Genomic DNA, 16,897 nt, shown 5'->3' with positions numbered 1-16,897 from the left:
ATCTATTTCCTAGTTTGACCATGTTAGTTGTGGCTGCAAAAACTTGGTAAAGGTACAGCACTTTACACATTTGCCCTCAGGTACGTCGATAAGGGAGAACTTCTCTCTGAAGACCTTCTGTTGATATGAAATCTAGGCCAATATCCACTTGTTCTTTTACCTTTTTTGACAGCTTTATTGCTAAGTGATGCCTTACTTACAATTGTCTCCTTGTTCATTATTCCCAAACATTCTGCATGAGATTGCATACGTCCAGAGCCAAAATATTTGCAATGAGCAGTCACAGTGGAAATGTAGAAAAAATCCTATGTAGACAATGTGAGCTTTCAGAAGTGATAGAACACAGCAAATTGCCTAGAAGCCAAACAGTAACTGGAAATTATAAATTTTGAGCAACCTGCAAGTGCTTGAAATAGCATTAGGAAAGGTCCTTACATAGGGAGGTCAACCTTTATTGCATGAGGCGTTGAAATGGTTCATAATGTATCCTGTGAAAAGTACAGGATTCCTAACTATATAGATTCAGTTTAGAATGCTGCTTGTATGTATGCCTAACATAACCATTATTTCCTGTACCAAAATGGTTGAATTGCAATAGGATTGCTCCTGCCAACTTGGTGATTTTGTAGGCCACATGGCACCAGAGAAACAGGTGCCAAGCATTTCAATTCCAGACCACAGACATTTGATAGCTCAATCAGAAGTTATCATCAAATACCTTATCGTAGCAGAAAAATCCAGCAATTTTCTATAAACATCACAAAATATCTGAGATAAACAATTATTCAGAAAAATCTGCAGGAAAATAAGGATCTCGAAGTGGGAAACAAATAACAAACTTCTGGGGAAGAAATACTTTGGGAAATTGATTTAACTCAACATGTGTTGACAGTGGAATATTGCAGAACAGTTGTTGATACTGACCCATAATGGCTATGCTGTGTCGATGGAAAATTATTTAATTGTTCTCAGTCTCATACTGTATTCCCATAATCGTGAAAGCCTATGTTTTCCAAATATATATCCAATTCCCAGTTGAAAATTTCCCACTTTAAACTATGGAATCTGCTTCCATCACTCTTTCAGGCATGGTTTTCAGATCAGACCAATATACAATGAAACAGAATTCTTCATCACTTCAGGCATCTTTAGATTCCTTTACCAATGGTCCTAAATCTGTGACCTCTGGTTAACAATCCTTCTGATAGAGGAAATAGTTACTCTTTATCTGCTCTAACAAAGCACATTTTGTACACCTGTGTAAAATGGGCTCCCTGACTTCTTGGTTCAAAGAGAAAATATTTTAAAATAATTTGAGTACTGTTTGAATTATATGTCTTTAGAATTAATATCCAAGCCTTGCTAGAAATTCTGATAGGTCTCCTCTGTAACATTTCTGAGGTCTCAGCATTCTTCCTGAAGTGCATTGTCCAGAATTGGAGAAACTTCGGTGGTTTTGATCTAATTAATGATTTAAAATTTTTAGCATAATTTTCTAGTTTTTCAGCATTTTTTCTCCTCTCATAATTCATGGATGTAGTCATCACTGATTAGACCAGCATTATTGCCTATCCTTAATTGTGCTAGAGGAGGTGATGATGAGCTGCCTTCTAGAACAGTTGCTGTGTTTGAAGCAGAGAGATGTTCACAGTGCTTTGAGAAAGTGAGTTCCAGGATTTTGACCTAGCAAAAAGAAAGAATCACAAGTTTGTTCCATGTCAGTATGATGCATCCTCTAAAGGGGAATATACAGGTGGTGGTATTGTAATGCATTCTGCAGCCTTTGTCCTTCCAGATGGTACAGTTTATGGGTTTGAAAAGTGCTGTTAATCAGCCTTGGTGAGTTAGATGATATTCACTGCTGTTACTGCATATTGTTGGTGAAAGAAGTGAAAATTGAATTTTTTTTTGGATTTCAAAGCAAGCAAATCTGCTTTATCCTGGATGATGTTAAGCTTCTTGAGTGCTATTGGAGCTACGCCCATGCAAGTGGGGAATGCTGTATTCTATTGCATTGTTGACTAGTGCCTTGTAGATAGTGGACAGGTTTTGAGGAGACAGGAAGTGAGTCTGTGACCATCTTGTTTGGAAACTATATTTATTTCTCTGGTCTAGTTCAGTTTCTAGTCAATGGTAACCCCCAGGGATGTTGATTATGAGGGATTCAGTGATGATAATGCCATGGAATGTCAGTGTGACACAGTTTCATTCTCACTTGTTGGAGATGGTCATTTTCTGGCATTTTAATATTGGAACTGTTAATTACCACAAGTCTTGATTTTTTTTCGAGGTCTTGCTGCATATGAACATAAACTGCTTCAGTGTCTGAGAATTCAAGACTGGTGCTGAACGTTGTACAATCATCAGCAAGCATCCTTTCTTCTGACCTTATGTTGGAGGAAAGATTAGAGTTGAAGCAGCTAAAGATAGTTGGACCATGGACCCTAGCCTAAGTAACTCTTTCACTGAGGTTTCAGGACTCAGATGATTCAGAATCACAGCCATTTTCCTTTGTGCCAGCTACGATTGGCTGACACAGTGGCTCAGTGGTTACTACCGGCGAGCTGGATTCGATTCCACCCTTGGGAAACTGTCAGTGTGGAATTTGCATATTCTCTCCATGTCTGCATGGGTTTCCTCCCACAGCCCAAAGATGTGCAAGTTAGATGGATTGGCCATGCTAAATTGCAGATTGTGTCCAAGGATATGCAGGTTCAGTGGATTAACCATGTGAAATTCAGGGTTATAGGGATATGGTAGGGGTTGGATCTGGGTGGGATGCTCTTCGGAGGGTTGATGTGGACTCAATGGGCCAAAGGGCCTGCTTCCATACTCTAGGGATTCTATGACTGGAGAGGTTATCCCTGACTTCTATACACTTCAGTTTTGCTAAGGCTCCTTGTTGGTACATTTGGTTGACTACAGCCTTGATGTCAAGAGCAGTCACCCTCCCCTCACTTGTGGAGTTTATCCAAGTTGTCTGTATTTCAACTAAGACTGCATTAAGGTGAGGAGTTCAGTGGCCCTGGTGGAACCCAACCTGAGCATAAATGAGCAGATTATTGCTGAGCAATTTTATGTCCACAAGCTTTTCCATCACTTTGTTGATAAACTGCTTTTATGTACAGAGTATACCAGGGTAATTTGTCAATCTGATGGATAGATGCTAATGTTGTAGCAGTACTGGTATAGCAAACCTCAGGGTAAAGCTATTTCTAGAGCATTAAGTACCATTCACAGATACAGCTGTATTCAATGTTTTCACCCATTGATCGATGTTATATGAAGTGAATGGAATTGGATAAGCATTGATATATGTGGCATAGCCACCTTCAGAGAAGGCCAATGTAGATCATTACCTCTGCAATTCTGGTTGAAGATGCATACAATTGCTTCAGCATTGTTTGTTTCATTGATATAGGCAGCTTCTCCGTTATCCAGGATGGAAACATTAAAGCTCCTCCTCTGATTAGTTTTAATTGTCTGCCACCATTGATGGCACAGTGCCAAATGCAACATAAAGGATCCAGTAGATTTTATAACAACCTCAAAATGACATCAATATAAATAGAAAATCATAAAATTGTACCATCGGATAATTGTTGCAGACATTATACCCATCAGTTATTCTGAAGGCAATTTCAATCCAACAATGAACAATTTCTATGATGTACAAAGAAAAGCAGTGAAAATCTTTGCTATCTTAATGGGAAGACATGTACTGAAAAATGCCTCAGAGTTTCATTGTGGAAGGTGATGGGCTGAAAAGCAAATAAAATATTTTTCCATGTATTACATTCATCACACTCTTACTGTAGTAAAGTGACAATTGCATCTGATATGCTTGTTTTGCTTGGCTTTTAGTATAAGATGTATTCCCAAATGTATGAAAAGGTGGAAAAGATTTACAAGATGTAAAGCGATAAGAGGCGAGGGGCAAGCATTTATATACGCAGTTCCACACTGAACTCAGTCCACTGGTTGTGATTCATATTGTGGGAAGGTTTTTCTAAGAAAAGACATTAACACAGTTCAAAGAGCAGTGATACTCCTATTCTGTGCTTGGGAGCTTGATGTTCATTCTAGCCACCTGCAGCTCGGATGGTCTGTTTTTACAAGTACTGGCTTCATAGCAACTAACAGGTTGCAGGCTGAAAGCAATTCACTGGCAACTTCCTTGATATTTCCACCTCGAAATTTCAGTTGCCTTTGTGGTTGAATGCCTAATGGATTCATTCTTCTGTCCGCTGTTTTAAAGTAGTATTGACTGATTTATTTTAAATAGGTAACTAACTCCACATAAATAGCAGAACAAATAAATCAAAGTCAATCTGCAGGAAGCATTTATCAGCCATCCACACAATTGCACTTCCATGTTCTGTTGATGAAGGAAAAATAATTATTAAGAGGCTCTTTCTATTGACTTGCCAATGAAACCACCAGAACCTTAGGTCATCTCAACATTGCTTTTGTTCAAATGCAGGAAACTTGGAAGATGAGCTGCTGTACCAACCTTACTGATAATGAGAAGTGCACTGAATAGTGCAATTTACAAACAATCAACAGCTAGATTGCTGTTGCTAAACATAGTAACTCAAACATGTTGGTAGCTTTTGAGCATTGCTTACAGAAAATTAAAAATGCAACTTTTGATTTCTTGTTTCAATTTTTTTTACTTTCAATTATGCTTATAACTACTTAACGCCATTATAATCATGGTTGATAACTGAGCAAGCCAAACAGAGTATAGAACAAAGTTACCCTTCATAAAGCTATCATTTTTACCTGCAAGTTATTGCTGTACTAATTCCATATACAATATGTAACTGTAAGCTTCTCAAAAATAAATATGAAGATATGAACATAGAAAATGATAGTGTGAGTTAAATGCTTTGCACCTCAAGTCTACTCTGTCAACAACTAGATCAGTGCTGATCTTTCACCTCAATTCCATTTCCAACCTTAACCCATATCCACTGATATCTTTTAATATCCAGTAATCAATCCATCTCTGTCTTGAACAAGCTGAATGGTTAATTATCCACAGCCCTCTGGGGTGAAGACTTCCAAAGATTCATCACCCTTTGAGTGAAGAAATTTCTCCTTATCTTAGTTCTAAAATGTCCTCTAGTTTGAGAAGATTCCAGCCAAGGAAAACATCCTTCCTGTGCCTATCTTTCAAGTCCCGTAAGAGTATTGTAGGCATTAATGTGATCATTTCTCAATCATCTAAACTCTAAAACATATTTGTTTTTTTTGGGGTTACCAGTAAATTCAATTTTGGATCAAAGTTTAATGAACTACATTTCCATCATTTTAAACTTCCATGTTTATCCCAGGAAGTCACCCTGGTCAAATTGTGTGAACCATCTATCAGAAAGATTGCACTCATTTACAAATATGTGATTTAAACCATTGGTAATTTAGCCAACTCTCTGTACCTCCTTAATTTATGCATTAAATTTCACAACAATTTTAATCTGCGCAATGTTGTGCCAAATTGTTATAAATTATATTGGAGATGTTCAATTATTTTTAAAAAATGGAGATTGAAACGTTGAAAAGAATTGCTAAGACCTTGCATGTTACAGCTGGACCTTATTAGTAAACAGGACTGCATGTCCTAAATTTACTTGATCTAGCTATGAAGGAAGTTGAATGTAAATGTGTGAGTATTTTAAGGTTCCTTGGTTTTGTCTGCACATGCTCTGTTGTCGAGCTCAAACATGATGCACTAATGATTGGCTTTTATGAATTTGAGAATTGATGATGAAGCAAGGATGCTTGCTGCTGACCACAATGTGAACAAAGAGCTGCAGGAATAGCAGCAGATGTCGTCCAAGCAGTTTCACAGGCACTTCCCACCCACTTAAACAGAAAACTCAAAACACTAAAATAAAAGGTCATTTCTAAAAATGTTTACATCCTACAAATTCAAGATTAGGATATAAGCACGAGGTAAGGGTTGAAGCTAAAATATTCTTTTAAAATGTTGTTTATTCTTAAAATTAAAATGTCTAGGTTAAGTTTGCTTATTTGTCATTTAGCAGCTTTCCATAATAAATGTGTGTTTTCAGGGTTAGTTCTGTTCTTTATCAAATTTAATTAATCATGCTGGAACTAAAAACCCAGTTTGACCTGTTGAAAAAAGATGCATTTCTTTTTGAAACAGTGATATGGTTGCAGAAAATTTGAAGTTCTCGCAGAATTTAGTGACAACCAGTTCTGGAAGGGTGCACAGCACAACTAGTCTCACGACGCTTGGCAACAGGTAGCAACTTCCAAATTTCAGGGCCAATTTGCCCATGCAAGACCCTCTGAACTTATACTCAGTATCTGAGGGGATAATGACAGCAAAATACCACCCCTACACCTCCCCCCCACAATGCCCCCCACCACTACATACTACCCTTTCCACCATGACCATTCCAATCTCCATAATTCTTCACTACCACCACTTGACTCCCACACCCCAAATTCCAAGCAAAATGCATTCTGAAGGACAGCAGATTGATTTTACCGGGCAATATTTAATGTGCATTTGATATAAGTGCTTGGAACTGTATATTCCCTGGGAGCAGTAAGCCACAACTACCTTAGGTTACAATTTTTGTGTATAGTAAGAGAATAGCATATTGTATGTATTTTATAAAGCACAAAAGGGTTCAGATAGAAAATATTGTACCTAGTTGAGGCAGATTTGCAACTTGAACCAAAGACGCCATTTCTCCAAAATTGTCTAATCCAGAAGCTATTGAGTCATTGGAGAGTTGGGAGGTTTCTTGTTTTAAAAGGAAAATGAATAAGCTTGCAAGTCTACAGCATGGGCTTATTGGCTGGATTGGCCTGTGATTTCCTCTCCCCTGCTTCTTAAACCTGGATAGCTAATCGAAATGAGCCAACCAACAATAGCTAACATGGCTGGGTAACCTAAAGTAGCCATTGTGCTACTGGACCATCAGCCTGCTCTCTCATTAGAGAGACAACTGGTGGTAGATTAAGCTAAGGGTCACTATGCTTCAAGAGAGGGTAGAGAATGAGAAGGAGTTATGTCACACAAACAGCTTGAAGTGCTTCAATTTGTCACAAAATTGAGATAAAATATACAAATATTTGCAATTGAAAGCAATAATTGATCCTATGGACTAAAAAGAAAATTGTGTGTTTAGTTTTGTACTTTTAAATATAAGTAAGTTGATATTTGGTGGGATAAGCTTTTCAATTGTGCATCTTAAAATATAGTAGACATTTTACAATGCAATGTTATAATTCACTGACGTACCATCATATACACACACACAAATATATATGCACATTTTTAAATACATAAGAGTTGTAACAAATTTTAAAATGTATAACTTATAGTTCCATATTGGATCAGAAAACAAAATCAATTTGTAACTCTAACCTAAGTTTTTCATACTTGAGACAATAACTGCAAGGAGTATTAAAAGAAGAAAATATAGACTCCTCTGTCCAGATGGAAAACTCAACATATTACCTTGATGTGTTTTATTTCCTGAGAGCCTGAGGTGAGATCAGCTGGATCACAAAGTCACTGTAGAAATCAAAAGAAAGCTTGAATTGAAGAGACCTACAACTATGTTAACAGACAATGGAGCTAAAATTGGGGTGAAAAAAATAATAATTTATATAAAGTTCAAGTTAATCATTCTGATTTTTAGATAAACATTGATTTAAGCATTCAACTCTCCCATCAGATGTAGACAGGGTCTATTTAAAATATTTCAATGATGTCAGTCAATGCGTCAAAGTCTTCAATGCTATTATTTTATCATACAATCAATGCTGAATTTCTACATTCTCAACTTACTCAATAGCCCAGAGAGTTGAGGGGTTAGAAATAATTATTTATCCCCCCCCAATTAAGGGAATACTTTAAGAAGACTGGACATTGATCAATTAGCATTTGATTATTCAGTCTGTTAAACAGTTGGAGCTTGATGAGTTTCCATTAGTTTACCTCATTTATATTTTCTGTACTAATAACATTTCCCTATTAAGGAAATTTGATGGTCCATTTAACCCTGAGTACTGCCAGTTCTTCCCTTTTCTGGGAGAAAAATGGCATTTCTCACATTAGAGCTCCTTCCATCCCTGACACTGAGCCGCCTATAAGCAGCAGGATGATGACTCATTTCTTTTACTTAAATGCAACTCAGTTAGAACATTCAAATGGGCCTGCTGATGACGTCAGTGAGTGATGAAAACAAATGTCTCAAAGCATGGCCTACCAAAATATGCTTCACATGACAACTGACCCTGTAGCCCACTTTGAGAAAAACAGCATGAGAGTGTAAAACAGAACAACAAAATGTGAGCTGGTCACTTGATGACAGTGATACACAATAAAATTCTTAATCTGTGCTTCTACTGACTTTCATTAGCTGGGCATTTGAGGGACATTAGAGGGGGAAAATTGAGAGCATTTTACACTGAAATAGTTGGATTCCTGTTTAAAATAACTGTAAATGAATAATGAGCTAAAATATACCATTAAGCTTAAAACAGCTAAATTGATTATTTGAATGCTACGTAAACCACTGTAGTTGTTTTCTTACTGTACTGATAATCCAGAACACATTTTATAATGACTAGAAATATATTTTTTAAAAGTTGCTGTCAGTAACAGTTACTTTAAAGCTGTCAGATTGTTATACAAAATAAGCAACTCTTTTACTAACATCCTGAGAGAAGGGAATCTGTGACCATTATCTACCTGGTTCCTGTGTGACTCCAGCCTGGTGTTAATTTAGTTTATTGTTAATTGTCATCTGAAGTGGCCAACAAACTACACAGTTGACTGAAACTTCTACTGAGAATGAAACAAATTGGAACTCTAAGTTAATAGCATGATTATCTTCATAGTATGGTCTGCAGAAGTTCAAGAAGAAAAGCCCAATATATCTCAGGGTAATTAAGAATGCAATAAATTCAGGCTTTGTCAACATCTCAAGAATAGTTTAAATTATTCCACATTGATTCAAAGTCTAAACTCAATTATGTTTTGGATATCATTTATTTCAGAATTTTGGTCATTTGTTTGGCTGGAGAAAATGAAGGTATCATATTAAAAACAACACTTCAGAAGCCTTTTGTTATCCAGATACAATTGATTATATAAACTATATGAACAACTGCTTTATTCTTAAAAAGTTGTTAATTAGCCTGACTGCTGTAACAGCATCCCATAGAATTCATCAGATCCTTATACTATGATATACATAATAGTCACAGGAATGGCCGCATACAGAATTTCTAGTTGTTCAGTTATTGTGGGTCATTTTCACAAATAAAAGTTAAATGTTGAGATGCAAAGGCAATTTGGCATGGAGATAATTATATGTGGGGACTGACTCTCTGGGAATACTTGATGTGGATGAAGTATTCTATCATGACTACATTACGTACAATCTCGCAGATTCCTTAAAAGCAGATGCACTCATTCTGCAAAAATAAAAAATACCATAACAGAAGAATAATATCTGGATAGGGATCATCAGGAGAAAGTGCAAAACAAGGATGTATTCCAGTAGCACTACTAAATGGAGTACTTAAACTGCATATTCAAGAAAGATGTGGACTAAAAACTGGTGTTTTCCATTCATCTCTCTCATCTGAGGTTTACACAAAAATCTGTGTTAATAAGATGTGAGATTGTCGAACTGATATCTAAATACCTTTAACATTTCTAATCAAATCTATTATCACAAAACTTGTGTTAAGCAACTCCTCTATGAACTGGAAAACAACATATTCTCTCAAAATTTAAGTATAAACTTTGAAACTCATTAAAAAATTCACTCACAGACTATGATTTGTAGTTTACACAAAACAAGTACCACTTAAGACAAGAATAAAAGAAACAACTGCAGACTCACTTAGAAGAAAAGAACTGGGAATTGAAAGATGCATATGCCCATATGCTGTCCCTTCAACATCAGGATCTTTGTTTCAATTATGTGCACAAGTTCCTCAGTATCCTATGTGAAATAAATCTGTGTTGTTCCAACTTCTAGTGAGCTCATAGCACATAGGAAGTGATGACCTGCTGAATTCTTGGAGCAGACCATAACAAATTATATGGGAGAAAGCAAGGACTGCAGATGCTGGAGATCAGAGTCGAAGAGTCTGGTGCTAGTACTACTTGAACAGTGTACTGTGTACTTTAAATAAATGTGTGACTGACAGTCTTTTCACAAAAAAAACTCACTAACAAACACTACCATAAGCATGATACCAGTAACTTAAAGCAAAAATTTGCTTTTGAGATGACAATAATAATGGCTGTTGTATCTCTACTATAATGGTGTCTGATGATCTTGATTTATTTTTGTTGTCAAATGGAGAGCCTCTGAAATGTCACCAATTTGTTTCTAAAATAAAGGTCTTGAAAAGTGCAGCCACGGTAATTGCAAACAATGTGAAATCTTCAAGAGGTGCTGGGACCTTGGCTGTATGAGTGAAATGCCACTAACTGACTTATTCTCTGGACACCATTTAAATTTTACCTTAATTGTATCAGTCTGGACTAAGAGATGAGCAAATATCTTGAGGATGCAAGACTTTGGTACTCCCAAAGCAATAAATAGTCAATTTGTAAAACATAACCATGTTATACTAGTTGGCAGATTATCAAAACAATCTTCAGAATTTAATACTGAAAAGTTCTGTTCTGTAAAGATCATTGTATGAAACCAATCCTTTATTTCCATGTAAAAATGAACAAGACCTGCAGCATAAAGGTGAGTTCTGTGTTAAATGTAACACAGACAGAGAAAACATTTGTTCAACTATAAGTTAAATTAATATACTGATTAAATGAACTATTAATATAAAGAAATTAACATAAATTTGAATATGCTTTAGTCTGTGGGTTCTGTTTGACATTGAGTATGCTGTTCTATAACAGACTCTGAATATACATGCCTCATAAACACACACAACCCACATTTGGATTATTTCTTCAAATGTCATACAATGCAACTCAAATGGAAGATAGAGAACTGTCTCTTTTTCAAGCATGAGATATATTTAACTGGGTTACATTACAAAATCAAAAAGGTTAGTCTAATTCCGAATATGTAAGCCTTACCTGGTGCAGCATGCATTTATTCAAATATATTTCTAGACTACAGAGCACTAGACTAGACTACAGGATGGAAGCTCTGAGAAAACACAGAAAATGTTTTTCAATTAAACTTTAAAAAAAATGTTTTCTCAGTCATTTTTAAACATAAATGATGTTGTGGCTCTATATAGTGGATGATGTGAATAGTTATGGGAATTTTTTTATTGAATTGTTTTGTATTTGATTAAAAATACACATTTAAGTCTCCTTTCTGTCAAGTGCCATGTAGAAAAGGAAGCAGAGACAGAAAATAGTGAAATATTGTTTCAGACACAAGGGACTCCCAGAGATAAGGCACCAGCATTGATCAAAATCAGTCACAAAGATTGATTCTGTACTCTATCACTTAGTGGAATGATATTTCTGGAGATAGCTTTGCCACTTCATATGCCATCTTTGAAAATGGCATCACCGTGCATGATATAAATTATAACCATAAAATTCTAATGGAACTGAATAGCAGAGGAACTTCAAAATGTCGCTTTCAATTATATTGCTCAGCAGTTTGAAGAAAATTTAAGCCTGTTCCCTATTAACTAACATATGCCCCATACACACACACACACACGCAAATTCAAGTGAATGTGTCAGTTTAATCCACTGCACATTGATTATATGCTACAATAAGTTGGCATGTCTTGACAAAGTCCCCTGCTTGTAAAGGCATATGAGAATAATATCACACAAGTGTAATAAGCATGCTATATTCTTGTGTTCATGTTACTCTAACACATTCTTGTGTTTATGTACATATATCATGCAGTAACACTTTACCTTTCACCTCAAATGACACCCATGGTTAATAACTGTGTAGATCTGAATGAGAGTGTTCAGAGATATAAATTCCTAATGAATTTGGCCAGGCAATGAGCTAAGCTGCTCCATGGATGCGAGGGAAGAAGGTGATATTACATAATCACAAGCCAAGTTCCAATTCTATGGAAAATAAAATAACCATCTTACCAGTCTATCTTGATGACCTGCAAAGCAACTCAGTTCCCTAAGGACTGCACAGAGATCTTCAACGCAAGAAATGTCAATTGTTATTTGTAACATGCTGTGAACTAAAAATTGCTCAGGATTTCTTACAGTTCCTTAATGGTTGCAAAAGTATCCAGTTCGCCGCGAGAAGGGCCATACAATTGTCAATGATAGAACCGTGCTGTGAAAGCTGATCAGATTCAGATTCAGATTCAGAGCTTCAGTCTGAGAAGAGGATGGAAATGATCTGTGATATATCATTATTAATTTACACGCCATATGCAACATAGCGGGTTATCACCCAGGGCATTCTTAACTCTCATTCGCGCGAAAATGAATATTTAATAGATTAATGGTGAGGCAGACATGAGTTGTATCCACAGTAAACAGAAAGAGCAGTAGGTATAGAAAGGACGCGCTTACAGTATCAGCGAAGGTTGTGTTAAGTGGCCAAGCGGGTGATTTTGTTAATTACACATTTAAGGTTAATGTTTAACTTCTGTACAGGAATGATTTGGCACTTAAACAATCTTTAGCGCGCAGCCTAATTTCAACGGAAAATGGAAAAATAAAAGCTTCATCTCAATTCTATTAACAGATTAACGAGCCTGAAACTTAAAATAATGTGTAAAGGACCCAACATTACTTCAGTAATTAAAATTTGGATAACATATAGAAATAAATAATTTTGTAACATTTTGTATCCGAACTGTCAGTTTGATTTGAGCCGATTGATAACGTCAATGTTGGGCAGGTCGTGTGTGTTATCTTGCGGGAACGTGTTTATTTGGAATACTTAAAGCGAATTCCAGATTTACCCTGACTAAGAACTAAGAGAAATGCAAGAACTTTTAATGTCTTTTTTTAAATAAAGAGGCTTTTAAGTTAGTACTTGTCCGCGCGTTAAAGGATCGATCGAGAAATCATAAAAATAAGCACATCATTAAATAATTGGGTCCATTTATTACAATCATTCGTGGTACGTCTCGTGATATTAATCTATAGGTAACTCTGGTTTGTACCCAAGAGGTCAAATAACACCAACCACAACACAAAGGAACAAGAGCTGCGTTCAATTCGTGCAAAGAAACCTATTTTGTTTCCGAGAAAGCACCAGCTCACCCCACACAGAAACGGCACATGATTTTCCCCAGATTTTTTAAAAAAAACACGCCACTAAATTTGGACTTGTTCTTTACTTAAGGCTAAATACGAACACGAAAGAAAGCATTGCTAGAACATTGAAATCAAACAAACAAAAAATCTCTAACTTGTATTTTTTGTGTGTGTTTAAATTACGGCTGTTTCAACCGAGCAAAGTCCACCACGATTCGCTTTCTTTAGATCAGTGATATCCGCCCGTGAGAAAATCCAGCTTGATTTGTCTAGCCAGTAGTCTGTCGCTGTCAATAAATTCACTTGATATTCCTATAGAGAGCACCTGTCGCCAGAACTACTTCGGACCACGCTGGCCATGGCGATTGTCAGCATTCAAAGAAATTACTCTAATCGGTAGGTTAGTCTGCCCCTACTTAGCAGTTTGGATGGGGTTTTTTTTGGTCTAATAATCTGGTTCCGTTGCAAATAGCGGTCATGTACACGGGAGAGTTGGTCCTCAGGGAGAAAAAAAATGGATTGGCATCTCCCTTTTATAGAGGGAATACCAAAAAGCCAGAAAACGTCGAGTACTTCCATCCTCCCATTAAGTTGCCTCTCTCGAGCTTTAAATAGACTTTGTCCTCTCTCTCCATGTTCAGCAGCACTCCGTTACTGGCGGCCTCCCGGGTCACATCTTGATCCCCGGCGAAAGCAGAAATGACAGCCCAGCCGTTTTGCATTAAGCTGACCTGGACAGGGTGAGGGGGTGAAAAATGACAGAGAGCGAGAGAAGGGAAGAAAAGAACGCCTTTACAACTTTGACTGTGACATGGACAGTACCGAGGACAGCGCTAAGCAAGTTACTGGCGAGCCGGTATTACGTTTGGGGTCATTAGCAGCCAGCGCTTTCAGATTATGTCCGTACAAATGAATAAAATAATTGGTTTCTTTCTCGCACTAAAGGCGAGCTAAAATCGCCAGAGTCCCAGAGGGCTTGCTCCCTCATTAGAGAGAGACGGTCTAGCCGCACTATCTGCAGCGGTAGGGGAACAATCTCCCTCCCATTCTGTCGCCTATCCACTGGCCTCCTGTACCGCCCCATCTCTCAGTGGCTCGTTTTTTTTACAGTTTACAATTGGACCACATCAGTTGCCCGGTGACAGCGACTGTCCGGCGGACAAAGAGCCCGTGTCTACCTGGATCGTCTGTCGGTTGTACACCTTGACCACGTGAAAGCTGAAACTGTAAATGCCCTTTCTCGGCGCCACGAAAGTGCCGGACCTTGTGTCGAAATGGTTCCCGATGTTAACTAAGACCTGCAAGAGAGCACAAAGCACCGGGCCGTCTGAGACTGGTTTCATAACAACATCGGAGGGAGAGAGGGAGGGAGGGAGGGAGGGATGGGGAGGTGGATACATCATTTCTCACCGAACTGGTGTGTTTAGAGATGGGGTTGTTAAACCCCTGAGATTCGGCTCGGTTTGACATGATAATAACAGGCAAGAGAGAGCGAAGGGCACCCGGACAAGTTCCAGCAGGGGATTCCCACTGCCCAGGAGGTTGTCAGGAGCCGATAAGGTTTGGAAGCCGCGCTTCTAACGCGAGCAGGAGAAACAAAACGCGTTCATTTTGTTTCGTTTTAAAGTTCACGATTACAAGAAAAAGTCACACAGCAGGTGAGAAGGTCGATCAGGAAAATAAGGTCTTGAGTGCCGACACACACACACACAAAAGTTTACGACTTAGGTACGACTGTTTTTATATGTGTAAACTGGGCAAGGGAGGGGAATCCCAATCCCAACCCCCCCGGTTACCCGAGGCTGTGAGGAGCATTGAGGAGCCAGTGACAGGGAAAGTATTGCTTGCATTCCTGACTGCGTCTCTGTTTTGACCCTAGCTTTCAGAACTCAATAAACAGGAGGGGGCGAGTTGTCAGAGGGAGATGAGCCAGGGTGAGGGGTGGGGTGACAGACAGACAGTCAGCCTCTGTGGGTGGCTGGCTGGCTAGGAGAGCGGCCGCACTTACATGGTCGAAGTAGATGGTCATGGTCCGGTTGCTCATCTCGGAGGGTTCGTGGTTCGTGCTGCGGACGGCGGAGAAAGCCACCTTAGCGCTCCCTGAGCGCACGGAGATGCCCAGCGAGGAGGTGACCGCTCCGTCCGACGACGGGTTCGAGTCGCACACCACCAGGCACTTGCCCTCCAGGACGATGGGCTCGGTGTCGTTCTGGGCCAGCGCCAGGCCGGCGCAGGCGAGCACTAGCAGCAGGGAGTCTCTCAGAGCGGTCAGCATGTTGGGAGAGCCCGGGCGGCCTGGGGGCAGATCCATACGAGACCTCCCACCCCACCCCCTTCTCACTCAAAATCCTGGGCAGAAACCTCCTCTTCCACTCAAAACAAAACGATCCCGGATTGTCCTTTTTTTTTTAAATCACCGCTTCCTCTTCCTTGACCAGCCTCCTTGCAACTGCAGCCTGCTACAGGGTGAGATAACCTCCTTCAGTTTCTTCGGATGTCATCGCCTGTAACAAGACAGGATCAATGCAAAGAACAAAACACACACACATACACATACACAACACAGAGACAACCCGTTCAGGTTGAGTGCATCTTACTGACGGCGTGTACTCTGAATGAATAGAACTTGCTGCCCTGTCAGTCTACAGATTTGTTTTTTCCACCCCCCACCATTCGGTTGGTTTTATTTTAATTGTCAGCTTCCAACCCTCTGGCACCCTTTCCGAGGGACGAATTCTACAAATGAGCCGGGACTCTGGGGTGGTCGCCTGCCCCAGCTCAGAACATCATCAGTATTCCCCCCTCCCCAATCGTTGCCCCTTGACAGTGTCTCTTCCCAGAGAAAGCCTGGTCATACCATTTGACCCTGTTCAAAAAGCAAACCAACAGGAAAAAAAGTCGATGATACATTCCCCCAGATATCCTGAGACCAAATAGAGACATATTTTTATATTAAAAGATTCGGCACAGTCAAAGCTCTTCTTACCGTTTCTAATTGCGAACCGATCTTCAACTTAGGCAAAATGTTTGCTGATAGCTCCCTGTCCCCCCCAGCACTAAGCCCGCGTACTGCTTTGATACGCTTTAACATCACGCTTCCACCGTGAGCTCGATGCCCACGCTGGTGATGGTGTTACCTGGCAGATCCATGGGAGCATTGACAGTGTGATCACACTGTCCCTTTCTCAAGCTGTGGTGTTAGGGTAATGAGCCGGCAATCTGTTGGCAGCAAAGGCAGCAGTGAGTCGCCGTCTCCCACCCCCTACCCCCTCCCCACCAGGAGCTCATTCTCAAGCGCACACACACCACAGACAGACAGACAGACACACGCCGCCAGCCACACACACACGCATTGACCGGATCTCAACTATTATCAGTCACCGAGTCAGAGCAAGGGGCAATACGTGGCTGTCTTTTAAATAAACCCCCTCCCGCCTCACTCCCCGGCTCATTGTCAAATTGTGACCATGTTGTCCCACAGCTGTCCCCTATCCATCACTGTACTCGCACCTTTCCCTTTGTTTATGATTTCTAGATAATTATCCAAGATTCCCGAAGGCTCGCTATAGATCAGCAAGGTATGAAAATGCACCGTAATCTGGTCTATTTATGATAGAGAGTGTGATAATGCACACAGATCTAATGTAG

The 16,897-nt window shown here is 39.2% G+C and overlaps 1 protein-coding gene across 2 annotated transcripts; it reads right to left on the bottom strand.

Annotated features, from left to right (window-relative positions):
* Nucleotides 1–13,310: 13,310 nt before the first annotated feature.
* Nucleotides 13,311–16,535, bottom strand: cbln2b (cerebellin 2b precursor). 2 transcript variants are annotated; one of them, XM_043688460.1, is made up of 4 exons: nt 16,387–16,535; nt 15,258–15,753; nt 14,428–14,547; nt 13,311–13,980 (listed from the first exon to the last, which is right to left on the bottom strand). In XM_043688460.1, exons 2-4 carry the CDS (start codon nt 15,558–15,560, stop codon nt 13,783–13,785), a joined length of 621 nt encoding a protein of 206 aa, XP_043544395.1. In that variant the 5' UTR covers nt 15,561–15,753; nt 16,387–16,535; the 3' UTR covers nt 13,311–13,782. The 2 variants fall into 2 exon arrangements, with proteins under 2 accessions (XP_043544395.1, XP_043544394.1); XM_043688459.1 differs by lacking the exon at nt 16,387–16,535 and adding an exon at nt 16,236–16,363.
* Between the last annotated feature and the right edge of the window lie 362 nt (nt 16,536–16,897).

The sequence above is a fragment of the Chiloscyllium plagiosum genome, chromosome 4 (assembly GCF_004010195.1).
Source record: "Chiloscyllium plagiosum isolate BGI_BamShark_2017 chromosome 4, ASM401019v2, whole genome shotgun sequence".
Classification (NCBI taxonomy): Eukaryota; Metazoa; Chordata; class Chondrichthyes; order Orectolobiformes; family Hemiscylliidae; genus Chiloscyllium; species Chiloscyllium plagiosum.
This window is presented reverse-complemented; position numbering and strand designations above follow the sequence as displayed.

Excerpts from the sequence above, each read along its gene's own strand:
- cbln2b (XM_043688460.1), bottom strand. The coding sequence starts at position 15,560 with ATGGATCTGCCCCCAGGCCGCCCGGGCTCTCCCAACATGCTGACCGCT. Across the intron at positions 14,548-15,257 it reads TGACCATCTACTTCGACCAT|GTCTTAGTTAACATCGGGAA; the intron begins GTAAGTGCGGCC and ends GCTCTCTTGCAG. Across the intron at positions 13,981-14,427 it reads ACAACCGACAGACGATCCAG|GTCAGCTTAATGCAAAACGG; the intron begins GTAGACACGGGC and ends CACCCTGTCCAG.